The sequence below is a fragment of the Microplitis demolitor genome, chromosome 4 (assembly GCF_026212275.2).
Source record: "Microplitis demolitor isolate Queensland-Clemson2020A chromosome 4, iyMicDemo2.1a, whole genome shotgun sequence".
NCBI lineage: Eukaryota > Metazoa > Arthropoda > Insecta > Hymenoptera > Braconidae > Microplitis > Microplitis demolitor.
In genome coordinates, this window is record NC_068548.1 from 22,148,168 (window position 1) to 22,173,321 (window position 25,154).

The 25,154-nt window shown below is 31.9% G+C and overlaps 1 protein-coding gene across 4 annotated transcripts in view; it reads left to right on the forward strand.

Annotated features, from left to right (window-relative positions):
• The window catches only part of LOC103577426 (uncharacterized), a 59,028-nt gene that overhangs the window by 740 nt on the left and 33,134 nt on the right, over positions 1-25,154 (forward strand). For all 4 annotated transcript variants that reach the window (XM_053738777.1, XM_053738778.1, XM_053738779.1 and 1 more), the window contains exons 2-4: positions 2,751-5,598; positions 5,824-5,957; positions 6,320-6,452. In XM_053738777.1, the coding sequence (XP_053594752.1) occupies positions 2,916-5,598; positions 5,824-5,957; positions 6,320-6,452 (2,950 nt within the window). In that variant the 5' untranslated portion in view covers positions 2,751-2,915. The remainder of the gene's footprint in view (positions 1-2,750; positions 5,599-5,823; positions 5,958-6,319; positions 6,453-25,154) is intronic.

Here is a 25,154-nt window from a genome sequence, read left to right on the forward strand (position 1 = left end):
GTTTATTTTAATCAATTGTAATTAATAGCAATAATTAATTATTTATTATCCGTGTAATGTTTTATTGTTTGAAATGAGGGAAAATTATTTTTATTTTATTGTATTGTTTTATTTTATTTATTTATTTATTTATAATTTACGGATATTATTAAATTATTTTTTAAAACTCATTTGTCCATAAGTCGCCGAATTAAATTTAAAGAGACGTTTATAAATTTTTAGTAACGGTACTGGCCCTTTAAATAAACGGGAGTTTCGTGGCCATGGGAAATATTTTTGAAAGTTATTTATGATTTGGTAAAGAAAAAGTTATTAAAGTTGAATAGAGAAGTTTTTCCAAAAATTTCATCGTAGATTTTGTAGATAAAATTATCTAGCCTTCAAAAATTGGCCCTGGATTTTTTTAAAAATTTTTCGATCCTATTGGACGTTCATTTATTGCTTACAGTTATTGATAATATATCATATTAAAAAAAAAATCTATAAATTTTCAGCGAAATACTCGAGAGCTCGATTTCACTTTATTAAAATATGTCATAAATTTATGAGTTTGAAATAACATATAATAGATTAAAATTCAATCTATTTATAAATATGTCTTGAAAAAATTTAATTAATTAATAAATATATAGAAGAGCTGGTAATTGCATATATATGAGAGTATTCAGTTAAATGAGTGTTAATTAGTTAATATATCAGTTAATAATTTCGGTTATAAAGAGTTTTTATCAATAGGATATTTTATTGGAATTTTATTCACTTCTAGATTGAAAGAATTCAAGTTTCAATGAGGATTGAATGGTATTTTAAAATTCCCTTTGAATGAAATTGATATTTAGCGGCTTTGAGGAAAATTTTTCATGGTTATTGATAATTCAGGTGTTATTTACGATTAATTATATATAAGTGGTTGTAAAATCGTGAGTTGAGTATGTAGAATTTTTTTATTTACTTCACAGGAATTTATGTTTTTTTTTTTGTGGGGTTTAAAAGTATTTAAATATGAAGTGTTAATTATTTAATGAATTTGAGTCTTGTTGAATTTATATCGACCGTGTATTTTATTAAATGAAGTTATTTGCTAGTTGAGAGGATTATTTATTTCGATAGGGATTAAAAAGGGATTTAAAAAGTCCCTTTTTATTAAAATGATATTCAGTTGCCTTGATAAAATATTTTGAAAACTTTATTTTGAAAATTTATTGTGAAATTGAGCTTGAAAAAAATTGAATTTGAAAAAAAAAAAAAAAAAAAAATTTAAGTATTTTTTTTATTAATGAACTAGAAATTAATAACTGCAATAAATTTTTTTCAAAATTTGTATTGATTGCATACTTCATTAAATAAAACAAATAAATTTTACTTTTTTTTGTGGAATTCAGAATTCTGGAAATTTTATTTCTTTTAAAAATAATTTATATTAATTATTTATTTTATTAAAAGCTAAAGACTCCATTTGTCAATAAAACGATTTTTCGTCACTGTGGATTTAACGGTAGTTTAAAAGTCCCTTTAAATTAAATTGATATTTATTTGCTGTAGAATTATTTGTACTGACAATTTATAAAATAATTCTTCGATAAAATAAAAAAATAAAAAAAAAATTGACTTGATCTCCTTTGAAAAATATACCTGGCTATTAATATATAAATATATTCCCGCCAATAAGTGAAAAATTTAAAAAAAAACTGTTGATTAAATTTTCAATAATTTTGACATCTCTTTGGAAGTCAATTAGCGAAAATCGCTAATTTTCACTTATTCAGTTTCAGAGAGATTATAAAATTATACTTTTATAGCTACATAATAAATCAGATAAGTTAATTGTTTAACTTGAGTTTTATCGGATCGAGTATTAATTTAATTAGTCATCAAAAATTAACCTATTAATTAATTCAGTATTCTTGTATTTTTAATGAGGAATTAAAAGATAATTATACTAATACTCAATTTTACTTTGACTAACGGTACTCTAAGTAGCCCTTTAAATGGAACGGATTTTAATTACCAACGGAAATGACCGTGATCCTTACGTATACTTAATTAATGGATTTAAAAAAAAAAAAATTATTTAATATATTTTTGGATTTATTTTTGACTGCACTATTTCTGCTGTTAAATTCTCAGGCAATTTTTGAGGTATTCAGTAAGTGAACAGATAATTATCGGTTCATAATTGATAATTATATAATTGACTAATCGGTGTTCTGCAAAATCTATAAATTTGATGGCTTACTGAAGGTCAATATTTTTTTTTTTCTTTAATAATATAATGTTTTATTATAGTGCGATTACTCAGTGATAAACTTATCAGAATGAATGGTATTTATTTTTATACTTGCATTTTTTTATTAAATTTTATTTTTAAAAATATTTCATTTTCAGTTTCAATATAAAAAAATTTATCGGAGCAAAAATTATGTTTCTCACATAAAAAAAAAAATGCGTTTTTAATTTCACATGTTAAAAATTTTTGTATCGCAAGAAAAATTTTTAATGTAAAATAAAAAAATCCCACTAGAAAAAAATATAAATTATGGAAATTTAAAAAATTTCCATGTATGTAATTTGTTAATTGCCGTAATGAAGTAGTAGCATTTAATTAAACATCCGTTTCTGTCATGATAATTTTTGCGCGAAATTCAAATCGAATAAATGTCAAGTTTCAATTACTTTTGATGTACCAAATCATAGTATAGAAATAATTTCTGAAGTAATTTTATTCATGTATATGTTTGTTTAAATTGCAGATAACATTAAAAATAGCATTGTCCTGATTTTATTTAAAATTTTAAAAAATAAAATTAAAATCCGGAAATGGCAATCAGGTAGTGGTTAAAATTTAAAAAATAAAACCAATAAAGTGGTGTAATAAAATTCCACCAAAGATGTGAAGGGCCAGGCGAGAAAACGGAATGAAGCCACAAAAGAAGGGTATTGTTTCGCAAAAGGCGCCAAAGTCACCACCGGTTGCCAAAAAGCGTAAGGTCCTTGATAAATTGTCCCTCGACAATAAAACTGATAACAAATCAAAGAAATTATTATCTTCCTCTTCGTCATCACCATCATCATCCTCTTCTGCGTCTTCTTCGGACAAAATAAAAAAAGGGGACAGTGATAAAAAAAAAGATAAAGTGACTGAAAAACGTAAGAAAGTTGATCCCAAGAATAGAGTTGACGTAAAATTAATAGATGACAAAAAAAAGTGTAATCCCAAAGAAATGGACGTTAAGAAAATAGAAACTGACGACAAGAAAATGGATAAAGACGATGATTGCTCATTGGATTTGAGCTTAAACAGCACATCCGGTAACTGCGGCCCCGAAAAAAAGAAAAATAATAAATCTGATGAGAAAATAAAGACAGAGAAAGTTTTTGATGGCAAGAAAAAATCTTGCGAAATTGACAAAAAGAAAATTTTAAGCAAAGATTCGACGGAAACTGGGGAAAATGATTTGAGTTTAACTTCATTCCCGGTTACAATTACAGATGAAGTCAAAAATGCAGACGACAAAAGTTGCGCGCAAAATTTGGTTACTAAGAAAAATAATAAAGTGAAGGATGATAAAAATAAGAAAGACTGCAAGCTGGTCAACAGCAAAGATTCTAAAGAAAATGGTAAGAATCAATTAACCAAAGATAAGAAAGTTGATTCGAGTAAAAAAATAGATAAGGAAGGCGGTAAAAAATCAAAAGCTGTTGCTGTTAAAAAAGAAGTGAATTCGAAAAATATAAACAGCGGGTCGAAGAAATCGGCTGGTAAGAAAACTTGTCTGCTGGGTAAAAAATCTGTCGAGGGGACTAAGAAATTGGCGGATAAAAAATTAAAACTAGTCAATAAGTCTAAAGATAAAGATGATTCATCGAGTGTTGAGGATGAGGAAGAGTTATTAGTTAATATCAAGACAAAGAAAAAGAATCCAAGTAGTGCTAAGTCTAAAGTTAGTAATAATAGTAACAATAGTAGTGATACAAATAATCAAGATAGTAATAATAAAAAACCAAAATTAGCGAAACAGATGAAAGCCAAATTGCCAGCGAAAAATGGCAAATTGAATAACGCTGTTTTAAAGCGGGAAAAACTTAAAAAGATAACTGATAAAATAGTTAATAGAAGGAAGATGGAGTTGAAGGAGAGCGCGGACAAAGTTAACATGGTAGTTGACGGTAAAAAAGTGATGAAAGAAGAGCCACTAAATAGTGAAGAAGACGACGAGAGCATAAAAAAGGAAATTTGTAACGATAAGGAGGACGAAGAAGAAAGTTGTTGCAGTGGTGCGGCTAGTGGTGGTACTAGTAATAGTGGGAGTAGTTATGGTAGTGGTAGTTGTCTTCAAGTGAAATCTTCAGATGTAAAAAAGTCTTTGAAAACTCCATCAAAGTCCAAAACAAGTAACAAAAAACAACCGACTAAGAAATCAGTAAAATCAAACAAATCACAGGAGGAAAATTGCGAAAAAGTTTGTCTCAAGATTGGTGGTTCTTCCTCGGCTTCCTCGCCTTGTGCTTCCGCTTCCGACGATTCTTCATCGTCAGACTCGACAACGGTGACTAAACAAAGCACAAAGAATGAAGAAACTGGCGGGAGTGGTGTCAAGGCAACGTCGAAAAAAGAAAATGAGTGTGCGTTTAAAATTGATCTAAAAGTAGAAAAGTCAAATGATGATTCTAGTGAGAGTCAGGAAGCTTCGTCGAGCTGTGGTGACTCTGATGAGGATTATGAGAACGAATTGGAGGTACGTCGCAATCGTCAGAAGAAGAAAAAAGACCGGGAAGATTCAACGGACGAAGAGCGGGCGCGTAGAATGCGATTGTTTGGGTTCTGGAGTGGACCGAAACGGCATCGCGTTGCGTCATTAAACGCATTAGCTAAAGTGCACTGTATGTACGAGAATGAAGCCGGTGGTGTTTATCTGGGTGGTTTCTGTAAACCGAAACCTGAAAAAGATAAAGCCGCTAAAAAATCGTCATCAGCAACAGCAACTGCTACTGCACCAGCCGCTAAAGAGGATAAAGAGGAATCTGGACGTAAAGAAAAAGATAATAGTAATAAAAAAACCACAACAGTGACGAGTAAAACCGAGTCGGAGAATGTCGCTAAGAGAAATCTAAGGAATGTACCAGGTCTTCGCGGGAAACATTGGGACATGATGGAGTGTTCCTCTTCGTCCTCATCATCTTCCGAGGACGAGTCAAATAACGAGCAGCCCTCACAGCAATCCCAATCACAGCAACCACGCAATCCAGAAGTTAAAAATGCTAAGCGCGGGAGAAAGAAAAACTCAACAGTGAGACGGAAAAAACCTGAAGAGGTGATGGATCTCAAGGATATGGTAGTCTGCAAGCGAATGGCTAGTTTAAATGCATCAGCGATTCTTGCGGCCTCGTACTCGGACGAAAAACATCTCCAGAGTTCATCGTCTACCGAATCCTCGTCCAGCGAGTCGTCGGAAGTCGAGTTCATAAAACGACGCAAGCAGCACGGCGACGCGGGTGAAACTGCCGCCGAAAGACGGAAAGCCAAGCAAGAAGAGGAAGCTCTCAAGGCTTCAAAAAAAGTAGTCATTGTCAATCAGGATACCGATGTCACAATCACTGGTTAGTTTAACCCTCAATTAATAAAGTAATTGTCGTATTAGTTCGCTTGTGGGTTCACTAATTGTATTTGTTTATTTATCTATATCTATATATATTCGCACATATGCAACCATATGTATTTCTCTGTGTACGTGTGTATTATTTGCGTAGTAATTTGGGTAAATGCACAGCATCTCTCTCAGATCTCATATCCCAAAGCAAATTCTCACTATCGTCTATGTGCAGGTGTCTATGTTAATCAAACCCGATCAACCCACCACGAGGGTTTCTGTAGCATCGCTGGAATGCAATATAGAATCAGCTCAACCAGCCACACGCAAACTGCGGCAACCGCTGTGGCTGCTGAACTTCACGAGCAGGTACGCCTTTCGGATGTTTCAACGGTGATAAAGGATTCCAAATGGAATTGTGTCACTATATTAAACCGTCAAATTTCATATCAACTAAATATCTATTTACCAAACGTGGAAAAATTAATTTAGATCCGAGCAAATCCGATTTACCAACGCAGATCTAATTTATCCATAGATCATTTCGGCTTTGCTCTATGAATAAATTATACCTACGGAGGTTTGAGTGATAATCCAGGATTTAGGTCTCCGTATATCTGAATTATTTTTTCCCCGATGGCTCTCTATTCTATTTACGTCCTAAAATATAAAAAAAACTTGTAATCCTGTTATAATAATAACCGGTAGTATCTTAATCTATTTTAAAATAGAAACCGGAGCAGCCATGCAAGTCCTATACACCCCTCGGGGCCTTATCCTCGATGCAGCCACCAGGAAGTCAGGCCACTCATCCGAACATGTCACCCAGAAGACACTCGGCATTCAGCGCTCCTCATCAACACGGTAAGTCCTTTCATTCATTCCCATTCATTGACTCTTTGTTTTTTATTTGTTTTTCCCGGTTCGCGACGCTGACGCGTAATTTCGAATTAATCACTCAATCATCAAACTATAACTTTTTGTAACAATGCCGAGTTTTAATTCCATTTTAAGACTCTAACTAACTTTATAAGATCCTTAGCAAGTCACCTAAGATTTTATAAAATTACATAAGCTTTGACTTTCAATTTGAATACTCATTTTTAATGAAAACCCCGTGGCCCCAATACCACTTACGGCTTACCCAAATACGGTTTATAAAAAAAAAGGACATTATTATTCAGTTTTATCATCGTCCCGAAAATAGCGCCTTAAACTCGACATGAATTGACCAGCAGATCAGTCGGCCAGCCCACCTGTCAATAGTTTTCTCGTTTCTCTTAATTCTTTTTCGCTTATTCTGATGCCATAGATCCTCGCTATGCCCCACACCATAAAAACACAGCCAGCCACTCGATTAAACGCTAAAACGTCCAACCCCCATTAATTTCGCGCCCTAAAAATTCGTTCTCAAGTATTTTATTATCAACACCAACAAAAATGTACGTCCCTGCGTCATATGCGCGCGCAATAATAACACTCTCTTTATCCAACTTGGGGAATTTTATCCTTCATCAGACTATTGCCAGCTCTCTCATACCTTAACTCATACATTTTCACAAAAATACATCCACATAATATCATACATTTGTACATACATACATGCATATGACACACACAATTCGCGGTCCCCGTGGAGACGGCGCCGAACGTGTCTGACGTTACTTGTCATGTTCACACACAACTTCTCGCGCCTGTATGCGAGTATCAACACATTATGACCGTTAATACATATACATATATATACATATACATATACCTATAAACATCCCCTTCTTTTGAATGTAAACACTGACATTATAACTACGCAGTCAAGCTGGTGGTAACACACTATCAAATCTCCAAGGTATGAGTGTCACACAAATGCTGTATAGAATAAGAAAGACAGAAATGCCAATAGAATGAAAAAGGCAGACCGAGAAGGACGAAATATTACAATAAGTGGGAGGTAGACAGAGATAGAGACAGAGACAGAGACAGCATTAGTATAAGTATGAGTTGATGGATATTGGAGTAAGTGAAATGGAGAAGATTATTATGAGACAGTAGTATCTGAAGAACCATTGGTGCAAGAGGAAGACATACCAACTGGTGCACCATCACCATTACAGTTAACTTGGTACCTCAGTGCATGATCTGTAAGTGTAAGTCGTATAGTCTACGACGTAGACTACTCCTTATTTTCTTGTTCCGAATGTGTGCGCGCGCACATCACAATCGGGGAGTTCCTGATGTGCGTCCTATACTATCCACAGTTTACGGTATATACCGAAACCAGAAGTGTGCGCAAAAGGGTACCAAACAAAACGCTGCTGACTACTCGTGGCATACAGTATTAAGCTTTACTACTTGACAATAAGTGCGTTGTTGTTAAATTTAATCTTTATTACGTCATGTGTTATCACGTAGTACTGCCATAGTTACACCATACCGGGATTTATTGCCGATGATGTGATTTCTTTCGTTATTTCGGAGTTGTGACAACGCCGATTGTCAAAATTTTGTCACATGTTTTGATGCAGATATTTGCATCGTTATATGACCGGCATATTGCCGCTGACGTCACTCAAAACATTTCACGGAATTGTTTAAATTCTACCGTGCTTTTGTTTTTATTTATAAAACGATTCTTATCTTTCAACAATTGTTTCGCGGAATTTATTGTGGAGTAACTTGTTTTTGAACAAACTTACACAGTGATAATTTTTTTTTTTAAACCGTAGTTTGTTTAAAAAAAAAAAGAACAAAGTTTAGTTTGTTCTGTTTGCGCTATTTTTGTTTATCAACTAAAGTGCATAGAAAAAGCTAAACCAAAGAACTTTGACACGTTATGCGCTATGTTTACGATAACACAGTGTAAGACTACTGTAGGATTTCGTTGGATATACAAGCATTTGGATTTCAAAGCACGTTTTGAGAATCTGCAAGTGGATTTGGGTGGCAAAGTGTAACTAAAATTCACTTTACGCTTTTTTTTTTTTCTTTTCATTTTTTTTACTCTTATTGTATGTACGTTTTTTGACATCACGTGATTCGAGGATAGCTTTGGTGTTGAAAAGAGGGAAAAGGTAAAGGTAAAGGTATTGAGTTTGTAAAGCAGAATGAAAACAATGTAAATGGGTTTTAAGTACAAAGAGGAAAATAACGTAAAAGTGAATAATTACTGGTGATCATTAAAGAGAAGTAATAACGTGAGAATTTAGCTGGATAACTGATTGCGTTCGCTTGTGAAAGAGAGTAAACGAATCTAAATAAAACATCGTTTTTTAAAAGAGACTAGAAAACAAATAATTTTTTTTAGCGATAAATAATGAAACTTTGTACTGTCTAACGCTTTACTATTTTGTTGGGATCAAATAAGTAACAATTATTGGTGCAACTTTTATCAGCTGGGAGAAAAAAAAATTATAAATAATTTTTATTAGAGTAGATTAAAAAAAAAGAAATAAATGAAAGGTAGTTTATTTGAACGTTCGGATGTATTGGAATAAAACGTTTTAATATTTCACGAATAGGATCGATTGGCGATAAATCGATAGATGGTGAATAAAATTCACGTGTAACTGATGACCCCTGTCGATTTATTTTAAAAAAGTGTATAGTGTATTAAAAAAATAACAGAGCACACTGCATTGTATATTGTACATTATATATTGTATATTGTGTGTATATATATTTATATATATATGGAGGATTGTATATATGTTATGTATTTACGTGAACGGGAAAATAAAATTCGTAAATCACGCGCGTGCGCTACGAAAAGATAATTCCTGTGAAACGGAAGGAAACGGTAACAAGAGGATTAAAGAAGCGTGAAACATTTCTGATAACAGCTACGGCATTTTGTTTTCAAGATAATACCACTGATTATTGCATTATTGTTGGATATATTTATATATAATACGTATATATATGTTTCATATATTTTTGGATTTATTGTTGAAGCACGAACGCGATATGATTCTGGCAGGTTAGTTCTATTGTTTATATTTTATTTTTAAGTTTCATTGATAATTGATTGTATATGTAGTCGGGGCAAAATGGGCGCGATAAATTTTTAAAATTGAAATTTTTTCCCTGGAATTTTTCGATGCTTGATATTTATGGTATGTTTGTATTATTAATGAGTTGTTGCGCTCGGTTATGTAATTCTGTTAACATATCACTACGGACATTACGGTGTTAAAAATTAATGGTCTCCGGTCCAGTGAATGGGTCGGTGCTTAAATTTTCTGCATCAGTGGAAAAATTGCACTTGTTAAATATTTAGCATTTCAGATAACCAGGTTTTGCAAATATTTTTATTCAGAGTTGTGTTCATATTAAAAACACTCGATGCAGAATTGATTTTGGAAAAATAAATTACATGACATTTTTTTTTTTTCACACCCGAATAATGACAAAATTAACAAAATGCATGCATCTAACATCCAAATTATAATTTTTTTGTGTTTTACTAATTGAGCCGAAATTTTTTTTTCAAAAGTCCATTTTACTGCAAAAAATTAAAATTCTTGTCATGCGTATCGACGAATATCCCTTATGAAATTTTATCGCATTCGGCTTTGTGCTGAACATAAATTATAAATTTCCATGAAAAAAATTTTCTATTCAAGTATTTAATAATGAAAATTTTGAAATTCATCCCAAACTTTTTTAATTAATTAACTCATGGTATAATATTTTTTAATTAAAAAAATATGAACCCTTTTTTAAAATGAAATTTGATAATTATCAATCGATTAAAAGTATCGGGTAACATGTCATTAAATGACACTGAGCCGTTGAGTCCACAAGTTTTTAAAAAGCCTCCCTTGTACGTAAATGCGATTAATATTATGAGTCACCACCAAGTAAAGTAGAATTGTCAAAGTGTCTAGACATTGAGTTGGGGAATAAAATTAGTCATTAGTCGTGATTATTTTTATTCTTAGCCGTGACATGATTAGCTCTGCTATCTCCGGACAAAAATACATATATATTTATATCCCATGTGCACAAAAAAACAAAAAAAAAATAAATAAAAAATAAATAACACAAGTTAGAAAAATAAATTCCACATCAGTAAGAAAATAAGAAGCAAATATATTTTTCATAGCTACGTAAACAATATTCAAACCGCGCGGTGGAATTTAATATTTTTAGCAATTGGAGCGATTTGAACACGTCAGCAATTTATAGCTGATAAAATCCCAAGCTTTTAGCCCGGTCATCCAGCACAAGTACGGCAACGTACGACACACGATGCAACTATTTGATTAGACAGCAAAAAAAAACAATTTTTTTATTATTTCCTAGAGCTCGCGAGTTTAACACGTGCACCAGTGGTCACCTGGCCTTTTTATATCGATCGGCAACTCAACTCTATACAACTCGCAGCTATTTTCCATCGCCGTAGCAAACTGCCGCACACCCACCAGTATATTCCGCAGCTCTGAAAGTTCCTATTGAGCACGTACTAAACCGTAGAGCGACGAGAGCTGTAGATGATGAGGACCCGACCCATCCGATCATAACTTTTTTTTTTATTTTTATCCTTCACTTTGTCGTCGACGTCAACTCAATGTCCTAGTTGTCATTTTCGGTGTTTAGTGTCACATATGCTATCTATTATACTGACCAGTCTGACACTTAATTTATTATTTAAGTATTCGTTACTCTACTCAAAATATATATAAATATTTTCTCAAAAAAAAAATAATGTTCCTCGAAAATATTTTTTTTTTCCATTAATTAAAATTTTGAAAGCCGCAGAAAATTTTTGAAAACTTGCCATAAAAATATGAAATTATTTTTTCATGATTTTTTAAAATCTGAAAACATATTTTTGACCTCATGAGTCATATATTTACTATATATTTTTGTAGTACATGAAATTTCCACTTTTGAAAAAATATTTATTTTGACGTTCTTTTAAAATGCCTGAAACTTTTTAAATTTGAAGTTTATCAATTTGTTCAATGAGACCTTTTTTGTAGACCATGAAATTCTCTACAAAATTGTCCTCTAACTTTTTCATGTAACGTCAAAATTTCAGCCGCAAAATTATTTATTTCATTAGTTCAAGCGAAATTAGGAGCAAAATTTTGAAATTCCCGCCAAGAATAGTGTCAATATGCCTTTTTTCGTGTAAACCAAATAAGCAACAAAATATTGCTACAAAATGACGTCTTATATATTAAATACACAAAAGTGTAATGTTGATATGGCGGTGCGCACTTTCACGCAGGCAAACCAGCTGAGAGCCACTGGCTGTCAGTAGAGATATTGCGTCTCACTCCATAATAAAACGCGGCAACCATTCGGGAACCGGCCTACTGTATCATACCCTCTCTCTTTCTCTCTCTATTTCTCTTTCTTTCTCTACACTCAGCCACATCGCGAGTTCTGCCAAGTTGAAGAGAAGAATCGCGGATCCCTCTTCACATCTCAAATGAGCTGGGAAAAAAAGTACGCCGGAGAATCAATTCCAGTTTTATACCTCACTCTTTCTCGTACTTACTCTCAACACAAATATATAACACGATAAAGATTTCTCTGCACTCTATTGGCTATCAGTTTGTCACGTTTAAACTTATTATATTTTTTTCACATTAATAAAAAAATTTTGACTTTGAAAAGAGTACGGCATTTTAAAGATGATAACCATGTTAAACATTGTATCTAGTGCAGTCTCGAGAGTACTCTGCTACACTGACTGCATGTCTGCATATACATACATATAACTAAACATGTATAGTCATATATAATCTAGTGTAGTTGTGACTACATTTTAAAGTGGCATTATGAATACAAATGAGCATTTCCAACGTCCATAATATTCTACGGGTCAGAGATTTTCTATACTGGATAGTGTCAGTACAGATATCACCAAGTATTCATCAATTTATGACATCCAGTTATTATTAACATTATTTTATATTCTTATACATGTATAATATTTCTCAATATCTTACATAAATTAGCCTTCAGTTATTTATTCAACACATATTTCAATTACTAATCAATTTTTTATAAGAAAAATTTTGTCCAATTAGACTGATTGAATTTGGTATTGGAAAAAGTTCTATTTAAATTTGCGTGTCTTTCCATTCCATGTTTTCGACCCATTTCGCACACTCGATAAATAAATTTTAAATTTTCTTATTGGTTAATATATTCAAATTTCGCGGGTAAGACGATAGATTGTTTTTATTTTTAGACGTTACTGCCATCAAAATTTTGTTATCTTTTGAAACCAACTTTTTTTTTTTTTATAAATTAGACTATAGTGCACTTGAAAAATAGATCATACGAATTTTATCGTATTCGCGCTCTTTTCAAGTCACACAAAAAAAGTTACGAGAGAATTAGATGGCAATAAAAAAATGGACATTGTCTTAACTGCGGTAATAAGATAAAAAAAAGCACTAAAACCCAAGAAAACGACTTCAGTAGTTGCATTCAGTACCGACATCGCAATGCACCGAAAGCACTAAGTACTTCTTTGACAATTTAATTCGACGATTGCCGACTTATTTTTACTTTGCGAAACTTCTTCTCGCGCCACTAAGCTAATGTCTATCTTGATATAATTCACTCGAAATTTTCGTGTCTAAAAATAAAAATAAAAAAATAAAGAACATTAAATATACAAGACACATTGACCCGGTATGTTGTAACAGCGTGAGAGAAATTCAAGAGCTAAAAACCGTTAACACGAAACCCAACACTAAATTCACGCCCGCTCTCTACTCGATCTTTTATACATTACATTATTATATATTTTACATATATCTTTATATACTCTGCACAATACTCGAACTGTCTTTTCACATCTTCTTATATAAATATTTTCCACAACAATCTACTTTCCGTATTCATATTTCACACTGTTCCCCATAAATACATAACGATATTTAATTTTAAAACAGTTATTATTTTATGTAGACAATTCAATGCATTATACTGTCATTTTTAAGTTTTTTTTTACTCTCACGGTTCAAAATTATTTAATGTACATTAAAAAAAAATTTATCTTATTTTGATTAGAATTTTCAAAGTTTACTCAAAACTTTTATGACATTTGCGTGAAAAAATTCATTTAAAAAATTTTATAGCAAAATATATGTCATATATATGATCCACAAAATCAGTAAAAATTTTTTAGGGTAAAAATGACGATAAATTAAACTACGTGTACGAAAAATTTTCATTTCCTCAAAATTTGCTGATTTATACAGAACCCTTTTGAACAATTGGCAGATGGACTAATTTTTGACAGACCCGAAATTTCAAAAATTTTGACAAGACAAAAAGTTCAAATTTTTTTAAAATTCAAAAATGTATTCATTAAATAAATTAAAAATGAATAAGAAAGATTTGTATTTAAATAAAACATTAGAAGATAATTAACATTACTCCACTTAAATAAATCATATATGTTATATATATTCTTGCCATTGTCTCTCACTATAAATTTCACATACATACATATAAATATATATATATATATATATATATTCAGATAGTACGTCTTACAAATGATATCGCTTGAGTATTTGTCACGTGGCTTGAGCCAGGCCAAGGTCATAAGATTGTCATATTATACTTAGTCTTTTTTTAATTAATTTAATTGTTGCGTTAAATAATAAATTTCAGTTCACCTGAGTTTAAAAAAAGAAAAAAAATTACCTTTGAATTTTCTAATGTTTATAAATTGAATGATTAAATGATAAAAGAGGTGTTTGGTGTGTGATAAAAATAAAGATATAAGAAAATTTGTTATGTGTATTTTAGAACCGTGTGAATAGGCCGATTGAAGTTGGGTATGAGTATATATATATAGATGTAGATGTAGATGTAGACGAGAATCCAATATCTTGAGGGATGTTGGGACATTCTCAGGCGAATGACGCAGTTGGGAATCCGATGGGGGTGTGTCGGGAGTTCTGAGACCGAGGATAGTGTAAGTGCGTAGATAGGAAACCTAAGCGCTGATATATATACACACGTATATATATATATATATATATATATATATATATAGATGGCAAAAAAAGCGAGGGTGGATACGGAGAAGCATTGATGCGTAGGTGATATGCTGCGTCAATGGAAATGTGTGCTACCCCATCCCAAAGGTTACTTTGTATTTGATACATGTGTGCGATGTGTGATGTGCGTAAAGTTTGTCTTTGTCGATGAAATACTAGAGGAAACCCTTTCTGACCCCTGACATTAAACTGCTTTGCTTTCAATCCACGAAATCTAACACAGGAAGTATTTCCTTTTTATTTTATAAATATAAAAGTGATTCAATAGATATACGATGCTAAAATAGAGTTTTTAGTTTAGCTAAACCTTCATATTAAATATCAAAATTAATACTCCGTATTTTATTTTTTGCAAAATAAATTTTTATGAGGCGTCAAAAATATTTTTTCATCAAACGATTAACACCCGGTTTTAAAATTTATGATTTATATAGAGGGAAGTCTATTAAAATGTACTAAATCAATCGCAGTGTATACAATTCATTCATTGTGCCCACTAGTAATCGTTCAAATCTATACAAACTACCTCGATAAAAAATGGTATAAAAAAAAATTAGCATTTGTATTGCTGACGTCGTCATGTACCAGTCAGATAAAGCTGTTAAATATATAATACTCTCAATACCGCTATTAATACTAACTTTATAAATCGCCAATAAATTTAACATTGACTGAAAAGTACACAGAGCTACTTATATAAATAATATATATATAGGTGTTGAAAATAAATTGAATGTAGAAACGTGACAGTAACGATAAAAAACTATAACAAACCGGAAGTAAAACCCTTCCGGTTTAAAAAATAGGGTTGAATAGAGATAAATATATGATAGTGCGTACTTTTGGTGCCTATACTTTTAAAAGGCTAAACTATGTACTGTATTATTGAGAAGCCATGCAGTGGCCTCAGAACAGAAGGGTCGTACCCAAATTTAAAGAAACGCCAAAAACGCTAAAGGCTTGTGTCGAGTTGTTTGAAGGCGCCTTAATGTAAGAGGGCGGAAGGAATAAGAATAAAGGAAAAGGTTTCGGAAACAAGAGGGAAGAATTTAAGAAAAGACAAGGGAATGACACTGGAATAAATACGATCCAGATGTTCCTTCCTCCTTTTTCTTTTTCTTTCCTCTATCTTTTTCTTCTTTTCCATAAATGTTTAAAAATCTCGATGACGTAATTCAAATATTTTCTTTTTTATTCTTCACTTTTCTCGCGTACTTTTTATTCTCAGCCATTTCGCGACTAAACATTTAATTTACATGCACGTGACGCTCTCGCTAAACTCAAAAATACTTTTTTTTTATTTTTTAACAATTCCAAGCCGGGCAGGATGTCCCTAATTTTCTGGAGCGTTAAACATCCTTCGTGTAACGGTTATATTGTCGAAAGAACCTGGTGCAAAATGGGAGCGTTGGAGCATCAGGAGAAGCATAAGGAGACGAGTAGGTAAAAAAATATATATACGTATATATTGTTGGTATATATAGATATATGTACAGTGAGATGATGGAGTGAGTAAAAGAGAATGTGAATAAGAGAGAAGGATATGCATTTGCATTTGAAACTTCAGGGCGTTTTAAACAAGTTGCAAAAGCAGATAAGACAGGGACCGGTTGGTATATATTTATATATTATATATATATATATATATATATATATATATATATAAGCAACAGCTACTTTTATTTTCTCGCATCTTCGTTGTCTTCACACTCATTCTCAACTTAATATAACCTTGCTCAAAGTATGCTCTTTCAATAGTTTGTGAGAAAAATACTCTTGTTAAATTTCGATTTAAAACTACTGTAAGTAAGTCTTGACGTGCGCCGTCAAAAGACCTGGATTAACATGAGTTTTTGATATGCTGACAGGGATTTTATAACATTATTAATATGGATTTAATTAATTTGTCGTAAAACGTGTTGTGTATATGTATAGATATACATTATATATATGAGGAATTTAAATGTTATACTTTTATGATCTCGGTAAATATTTTTTTAGTGGGATGTGTGTTTTGCGAAAGAGATCTGATACATGGGTTGTTAAGATATTTAATTTCCAATCGACATGTCGAGGCGTTAAAACTCTCGAATACTGAGATTGCTGATTTCTCGGTGTGAATTAACACCTTTACCTTCGCTCAGATAAAAAGAGGATGTAAGAGCAAGAGCTCGAGCTCGAGTAAACTTATGAACAATTCGCTATTCTAACAAAGATAGAAACATTTTAAACTCTTGTACACTCTTTTCTCTTGACTTTCCCTTGACTCGACCCACTTTTTGTTTGTTATTTTTTTTTTTTATTTTTTTTTGTGGCGTATGCTTCGATTGTTGAGAATCCGACGTCATACCGAACATTTAATATATACGAGGAATATCCTCAGGCGAGGTTACTCTACTCGTGTATCTAGAAATTTGTAGAAAGTATTTTTATGCAACTGAAAAAAATTTTTTTTTTTTCATAAGCTGTTTTCATTATCGAAAAAAATCAGCTTTTAATTTACATTTTATTGAAATTATTTTTATTTAAAGAACTTTAATGATTATAATTTATCAAAATATTTGGCATTAATATGAATACCCAATGTATAAAAAAAAATTATTTTCAACCGTATTAAAACCACAAACTTTGAATTTAAAAATAAAAATTATATTTGCCACAAAAAAAAAAAATTTTAATATTAAAAAAATAAAAATTTAATGGATATTAATATTAATATAAAATAAATAAATATTAATAGGAAAAAATATATAATATATGTAAATAGTAATTTGATATAAATAGCTGTATACATTTTATAACCACACATATTTATCTAAACATACTGTCAATGATTCAAACCTGATTACCATAATTATAAAGATCTACCACATCGGTGATGCAATAAAAAAATAGCTAACACGGTATATAAAAAGGAGGTAAAAAAAAATGAAAAAAGTAAAACAAGATTAAAGAAGTAACTCGATCAGCCACGGGGATCTCGGAAAAGCCAACTCTAGCTCCATAATATAAGAACGATGTCGGCATACTGATAACGTTCTGGTCCAGTGGCCTCAGCGTGTCGCAATTTAAAAATCCAGAAGCACTCTAATCTCTTGTACTCAGTGGAATGCCTTCAACGAGTCTACAACAGCAAGGTTGCTTGCCAATTATATAGCTTCCATACTATACCCAGTACAGAGAAGTGAGTATAGAGCCCAGAGCCCAGACTCCAAAGTCTGAAGCTCGAAGCCCGGGTAATGGGCAATGGTGTCCGGAAATCTAGTGTACTCAGCGGTATCCAAGCAATCAACCGACCCTTTATATTACTTCTCCATACATACCTTACTTTTCACAAACTTTTTAAAAACACTTAACTTTCAACACTCGGCTTTTCAATTTTTACCCCAATTATTTTCGAGATACAACTCTACATAAAAACCTTTAAATTATTTTACACTCCGTGTTTCGAGTCTAGATGTCTTGGCCGCTTGCCATTAATTGCCAATTGTTAAGGAAAACACTAGTGTGACCGCCCGAAAAAAATATTATTTTTGGTAATTTTTTTTAAGAAAACTACGGCATGGAATGAAAGATGAAATTTTTGGACGTGATAAGTGATAAAGACCTTCATAGTGTCTGAATTAAAATGAAAACCAAAAAGTTTATTAAACTAGAAGGTATTTTCCGTAACATGACCCATGGGCTGAGGAAAAATAGAAATTTAACAAAAGGCGGGGTTTTTAAAAAAAATTTCAAATTTCGCGGGAAAATTTGATGATTTTCGACCTGCCAAAATTACATTTTTGATTCGATTGGAAAACTGGAGGTTCATGTGGTCCCCGTTAATAGACAAAATATTGTAATCAAGACAAAAACTCATACTCATGGTGAAAAAAAGAATGAAAGCGTAATCTCACTGTGGATAAAATATAAAAAAATGCATGTATGTAAAGCGATAAATAATGATAGTTAGGAGGATTAATAAATAAAGTGATATAGTAACTAAACATGACAAGAAAATCTCTTGGTAAAGTATCCTTTTGAATTATGACATCACTAATGAGCCAAAACACGAAAACACGAGTAGAGTAAAATAGCAAAAAGGGTTCTTTATAACAACAGGATTTAGTATGTTGTACGTTGTAACGATAGGAACAAAATATAGAAGTTGTTATGCATTATTATCATTTGGTGTGGTTAAGTAAAGTAGAAAGGCAGAAGCAGAGACAGAATAGTAGCGAGTAGAAGCAAAAACAGGACGAGCACAAGCAGATGTTGATGTGTCACGTCCTAATCTCATCAGAAATGAGACTCACGAGCGAATTCTACCGCAGTAAATCATCCGGATCACTGATAATCACAATACGCGCTCACGGTTGTAGAAAAATTTATTTTTTTTACGGTTTAGTTTGGTAGTTTTATTATTGGGTAGGTATAAGTTTATAGAAAAGCATTTCATCGTATCTGGCACGAGTCAGTGGATAGTGAGTAGGCAGAATACCTGGATAAATACGTGTGGCACGAGCTTAGTGTGCTCTATGGGTGTATGGGTTGCCGGTAGGTCGCCCGAAGGCATATCGGAGGAATAATACCAGGACGACATCAGGGGATGGATTTGGTGTCCCAAAAGCGTACCGCAGAGATGAGAATTATGGACAAAAGAGTAAAGTGAGCTGACTGGGAACTGGGTTCTATACCGGGTACTGGGTTAGCCTACATCAACATTTACATCTAGACTAATGTAGATTTAGATGTAGATGTAGATGTAGATGTAGATGTTGATGTTGATGTTGATGGTGGTTTTTAAAAGGACACTGATATATGCTTTTAAAGTGTATGACTGAAAGGCCACCGAAACCAGGACTGTGAAATAATGAACGAACGAAGAAACGAGCGAGTGAGTGAATGAGTGAGATGATGCGGGATACTTGGATTAAATAGATGGAGAATGCACTCGAGCAAGAATAAGAAACAGAAAAAAAGGTAAAGAATAATATAGAATGAAAAAGAACGCGGTGGTTTGAGGATGGAAGAAAGACGGAGACGGAGTTTTAAACAGAATGAGGGAAAGAAATAAGGCATCCGGTGGCAACCAATGGGGGATAAGAGTTTCGTGTATATATGTATATATATAAATTTAAGTGTGTATATATATAAGAATAAGAGGGTGAGAGAAGGCAAGTAAAAGCTTCGGTTGTGTTATTTGGCAGCTGTGTAGCAGCGGTAACGGGCAGATGCTTCTTCTGTTCGTGAAAACGTCTTTGGGACCAGCCGGCCTCTGGCATGTACTCTACTGCACGAGCAAGTAGTAACCCCGTCTACGGTCTTGTTCAGACGAGGAAACAATCAGAATGAGACGAGAGAGATCGACAACATTTCTCTAGTTCTTGTTTGTCTTGTTGTTGTTGTTGTTGTTGTTGTTGTTATGAAGCCGGAGAAAACACCTTATGTTGCTCGTAGTTTGAACGAAGCGAAACATCACCAGTGATATGCACTGTCACACGAATAATTCCACATTCAATTTATCCTCCCCTATATTCTCATAATTAACTACTTTGCTCTTGGAAAGTCATTGTAAAATCTGCTTACTCGAGTCAGCTCACCTGAGACTTTTGGTTCCATTTACCAACCAGACTATCCTACAAATATTTTTCAATTATTTTTTATCTTTCATTACCACCGTGAACCTCTCAAAATCGCTTTCAATAATTGACAGTTAATCAAGTTATCATTCAAAACCATGCGATATTTCAGTCCAGAAAAAAGTGAGGTTAGCTTTAAAATAACAGTTTTTATAACAGTTAGCATCGAAAAATAAATTTAGTATGTATTATTTATAAAATAATGCATTATTTGCAACGAGGTGTGTGGAAAAAAAAATATTGTTAATAGTGTTATGGTCTCGTTTACACATATATCACAAGAGCAATTTAAAATCGCTGGAAAGCTTGATCGTATACTACTGCACTGTCGTAGATAACAAGATATAACACCTTGAAGGTGAGAAAAATAATAATAATAATAATAATAAACTATCTATATACATTAGAGTATATATGTATTGAAAAAAAAAATAAATAAAATATAGATCCGCGTGGCAACACAGCCCGGTAGCAAATGTCGATGTATAAAACGATATTGTATATGTTTGTGGGCCGTATTGGCGGCAACGCTCGATCGGAAGTGGATATCTGTGTTGTACGGGCGTCGTGCCAACGGTACAACAACAAAATGGGCTTTTTTTAAAAACTCAAGACTTGCTAAATCCTCTATATTCTATCCTTTACTCATTCATCCAAATATATATCGACATAGACAGATATAGACGACAAGTATACATTTTAAAAATATATATATATAAATTCAACAGTGGAATAGATTCTATTCTTTTTCATCAAAGCTCAATACAAATAATGAAAAATATACGGATGAAAATATGTCGGATTTTCCACAAGGTTTATTACCGTTAACAAATTGTCTGCAGCTAATTTATCAACATCCCAACGGTAGCTTTATGCATTACACTAAACTTTTATTCTCGATTGACGTCTCCATGTGCTTGCCAGATAAAAATCTCGTGTGATAAAAAATAATATTTATCAGTATAAAAAAAAGGGTTGATTAATTATCAATATCGCATGTCAGCAGCTTCATAAACACTCGTATCGTGTGTAATGTGTAATATGTGTGTACGCTGACATATTTGCGTGTTGATCATTAGTAGCGACGCAAGGTCAATTTTACCGTGCACACGTGGTTTTTTTTCATTCCTCGTAATGACAAATATAGTATTATAAAATGGTTGTTCACATCACGGTATAGTGAAATCATCGGTCGGTTTTTTTTCTTCCTTCTGATCCGAGACTGACTGAAGGATATGAGGAGAAAAAGAGGACATAAGTGTTGTGAATATTTAAAAAAAAATAAAATAAACCAGATGAAACTTCGGGTTCCCCTTGTGGCATGACGTCATTGCATATGCGTTTAACGTACGCATCAATAGGGACCGTATCGTGGAAATTACCTACTGCTGCATGCTGTATGCTGTTTACTGTAACTGTGCACCTGCACGAATATTCTAGCACAGGGTATAGGCATATAGATATATAGATGAACGTATCTATGTGTTTGTGTATATACATATTGATTCGAGGAACTAGTCGCGCTGAAAGACCTGCCATGTCTGGCATTACATTTCCTATAGCGTACACAACATATATATGGGTCTTAGAACCAATATCCTTTGTTCACAAGCTTTGAGACAAAGAATATTATGTTGAACATCAAATCTCCTTACGGAGATATTACTGGTATGGTTACGAAAAGAAAATAAATATTTATATATATATACGGATTGACCTTGAAAAGTTTAATGTTAAAATTCTCAGACATCTAAATGATAATGATATATGTTTGCTTGTTTGTTGGTTGGGTTTTTAGTTTACTGAAATAATATTCTGAACTTTGCTCTTTCAAACAAATGGAAATTTTATTTATCGTCTATGTTTCGTGATCTGGAAACTCACAAGATATTTTATTCGTAGAAAATTTACATATAAATGTAATTTTCATATTTTTTGAGTTGGAGGAAGGGCCAAAATGGACCCTTTGAAAAAAAATTTTTTATAGTGATTTGAGCCTTTTCGATTTTTTAAAATTTCATCACTAAATTGTGATGAAAAAATTCAAAATGGAGCTGATAAAATTATGAAATTTTGAAAAAATATCTTTTTAGATAGTTTTGAATTTCAAATTTCAAGCAGTACAAAATCCTTCATGTCCATTTGACCTCCTTAAATAGTTTGAAAGAAAATTCAGAATTTTGGTTTTCAAGCCAAATTTTAAAAGTTTTCTTTTTGGAATAATTTCGGTAAATTTTTGGTAAAATTCCAAAGAACATTCCAAAGATGAAATCCAACTCTTGTACACCTGTCATTTTTTTCTATTAAAAAAAATTTTTAAATATTTCATAAATTTCTTCACAAATTCCGAAAATTTCTGAGTAATTATTTTCGCGCGATTTTTTGAATTTCTCCGAATTCTTATACCAAATAAACTTTATCGTAATATTTACGTTGTTTAAAAATATATCTGATTGAATCAACACTTGTCAATTTAGCAAAAGGTCAAGAAAGGCATTGACGTTTGTTCTCAAATAATTTTCGCCGTTGGTTGAGTAAACTCGAGCGAAATTCAGTAGCAACTGTAGACAAATATGACGTAGATATTTAAAGAAAGTTTATGGAATAGTTTGAATGTTCGGAATAACAAGTGTGGTCTTGGTGGTGAATATTAGACGAACAAACGATGAAAGATGACGACAACGTTATGTCGGACAAGTGAAGCTGGACGGCTGACGTCGGCTGTTATTATATATATATCGAGTTATTTATCTTGAGCATTCCTCGATACGGTATATACGGTATTTGTGATCTACAAATACCGCGGCCGGATAACTCGACGACTGTTTGGAGGTTTAAAGGTATAAGAAACCCCGTAGAATGTATCCAATTCGTGTCTCCAGCTTACCCGTTCAAGTGTACCTTATACTTGAGATACTTGTGCGCTTACAGCTTGTGCTTCTGCTTCTGGCGTGTAATTTCTTTCTGTTCAGTTTGAGTTCCGTTCTTGCCGATACTTAAAATTCGATACTCTTTTTTATCCAATAAACCGATTGATATCGGAATAATGATAATAACTATACTTTATGTTGTCGCTGTCGCTATCGTTGTTGTTGTTGTGTACGTCTGGATGTAATCAATTAGTTGAATACTCGGTAATATGGCGCCGACTTTTTCTTAAACGATCCCCTGAGAGATTAATTCTCAAGATATTAAATTAATATTTCTCTTCATGATCCACATATTTTATTTCATATTTATCTTCCTTTTATAATAAATCATCACTATTAATCAAAATTATTGTTTATTTAGAATTCGAAAACTTTGTCTTTTTTTGTCTGCTATGGAACGTATACAAGATTTTTAATTTTAAGAACTACCACACTTTTGATAATATTTCTGATTTTAAATTTCAATTTAACCCCCCCCCCTCTCTAAATGACTGGAAATTGAAGGTCCAAAAAATGAAAAATCCTTGAGTTGTCAATATTTATGACAAAAATTATTTAGGCGCGAATTTTAACTAAAAAAAAAAATTTTAATGCGTTCGTTGATTACAAAATTTGATTATTGGAAAATATATTATGATTATTGTAAGTAAGGAAGTTTTTAATAAAATTAATTTATGAATGAAATAAATTTGCTTATTAATTATTTGTTAATTCATTTGACTATTGAGTTATTTATTATTGATAAAGAAAAAAAAAATGATAAAACAAGAAAATCACGATTATTTATATAAATTTTCTGAAAACCGGATATTCTAATAAAAGAATTAATTTAAGATAAGATAACTAGTATTTAAACACACGAAGTAGATACGAAATGTTTTAAACAGTATAGATAAGCTTAATTTTATTCTTCCTTAAACTCTTAGTCTTCAATAATAATTAATATATAAATAAATTTAATACTTTTATTTAAAAATAGAATTAAAGTAAAATTTTTCTTGCCGAAATTGCGCGATATTCAAAGAACCGGAAATCGTGGCAGACCATCTTGATAAAAATATATATAATAAATCGATACGTATATATATATATATATAAAGTACAGTAATAACTGCGGTCGAGTTAAAAAGCCACAGAATAATTTTTTTAATATTTTTATACCGAGGTACTTAAAGTCTCACGAGCGTTCAATCATGGGAATTCAATTCGCAAGTCGAAGAGAGGGTTGCTCGATTTTTTAAACTTTATTTTATCATTTTTTGCTACTACTTTTCTCGGCATCATAAAGGTGTAGCTGTAACATGTGTCGAGATACTCTCACCTTGATTTAGTATGCAGTTATGAAAATTATATCTCTCACAAATATCTTTTATTGTATATTTATTTATAACAGCCACTTTATTGCGGTTGATATAATATCGATAAAAACATAACCGTTTGACAGACTACATCCATGAATTCGCTCGCTAAAAAATTTATTCATTCCATTACAAATTAATATCATAAATTTCATACATTTTCCACATAAAATATCGTATATCTTTTTTATCAATAATTATTGGAAAATTTTTTATAATTCATTTTTCTCTCAAATTAAAAATTTTTTAACTTCTAAATAATATTTAATATAAAGATTGGGGGTAATCTGGGCCTCAAAAAAATAATATCAATAATTTTTTTCAATCCCCAAATAAGTACTCGACATGAAAGCAAAAAAAAATTTCGAACATTTGAATAAAAATTTTATCTAATTTCAAATTTTTTAATTTTCGCGGTTCCCCAAATAACCCACGTCTATGTTATCTCTATATATACATACATTTTTTTTCAAGTCCATTTTGCCTCTTACAATTCGAACTTAAAAAAAAATTTCACGAGCTCTTTTTTACCCCTGCCTATTTATTTATCAATTAACCCATTATTAGTAAAAATTACCAGACATTTTAAAATTTTCAGATTTTTTTTTCACCATATAAA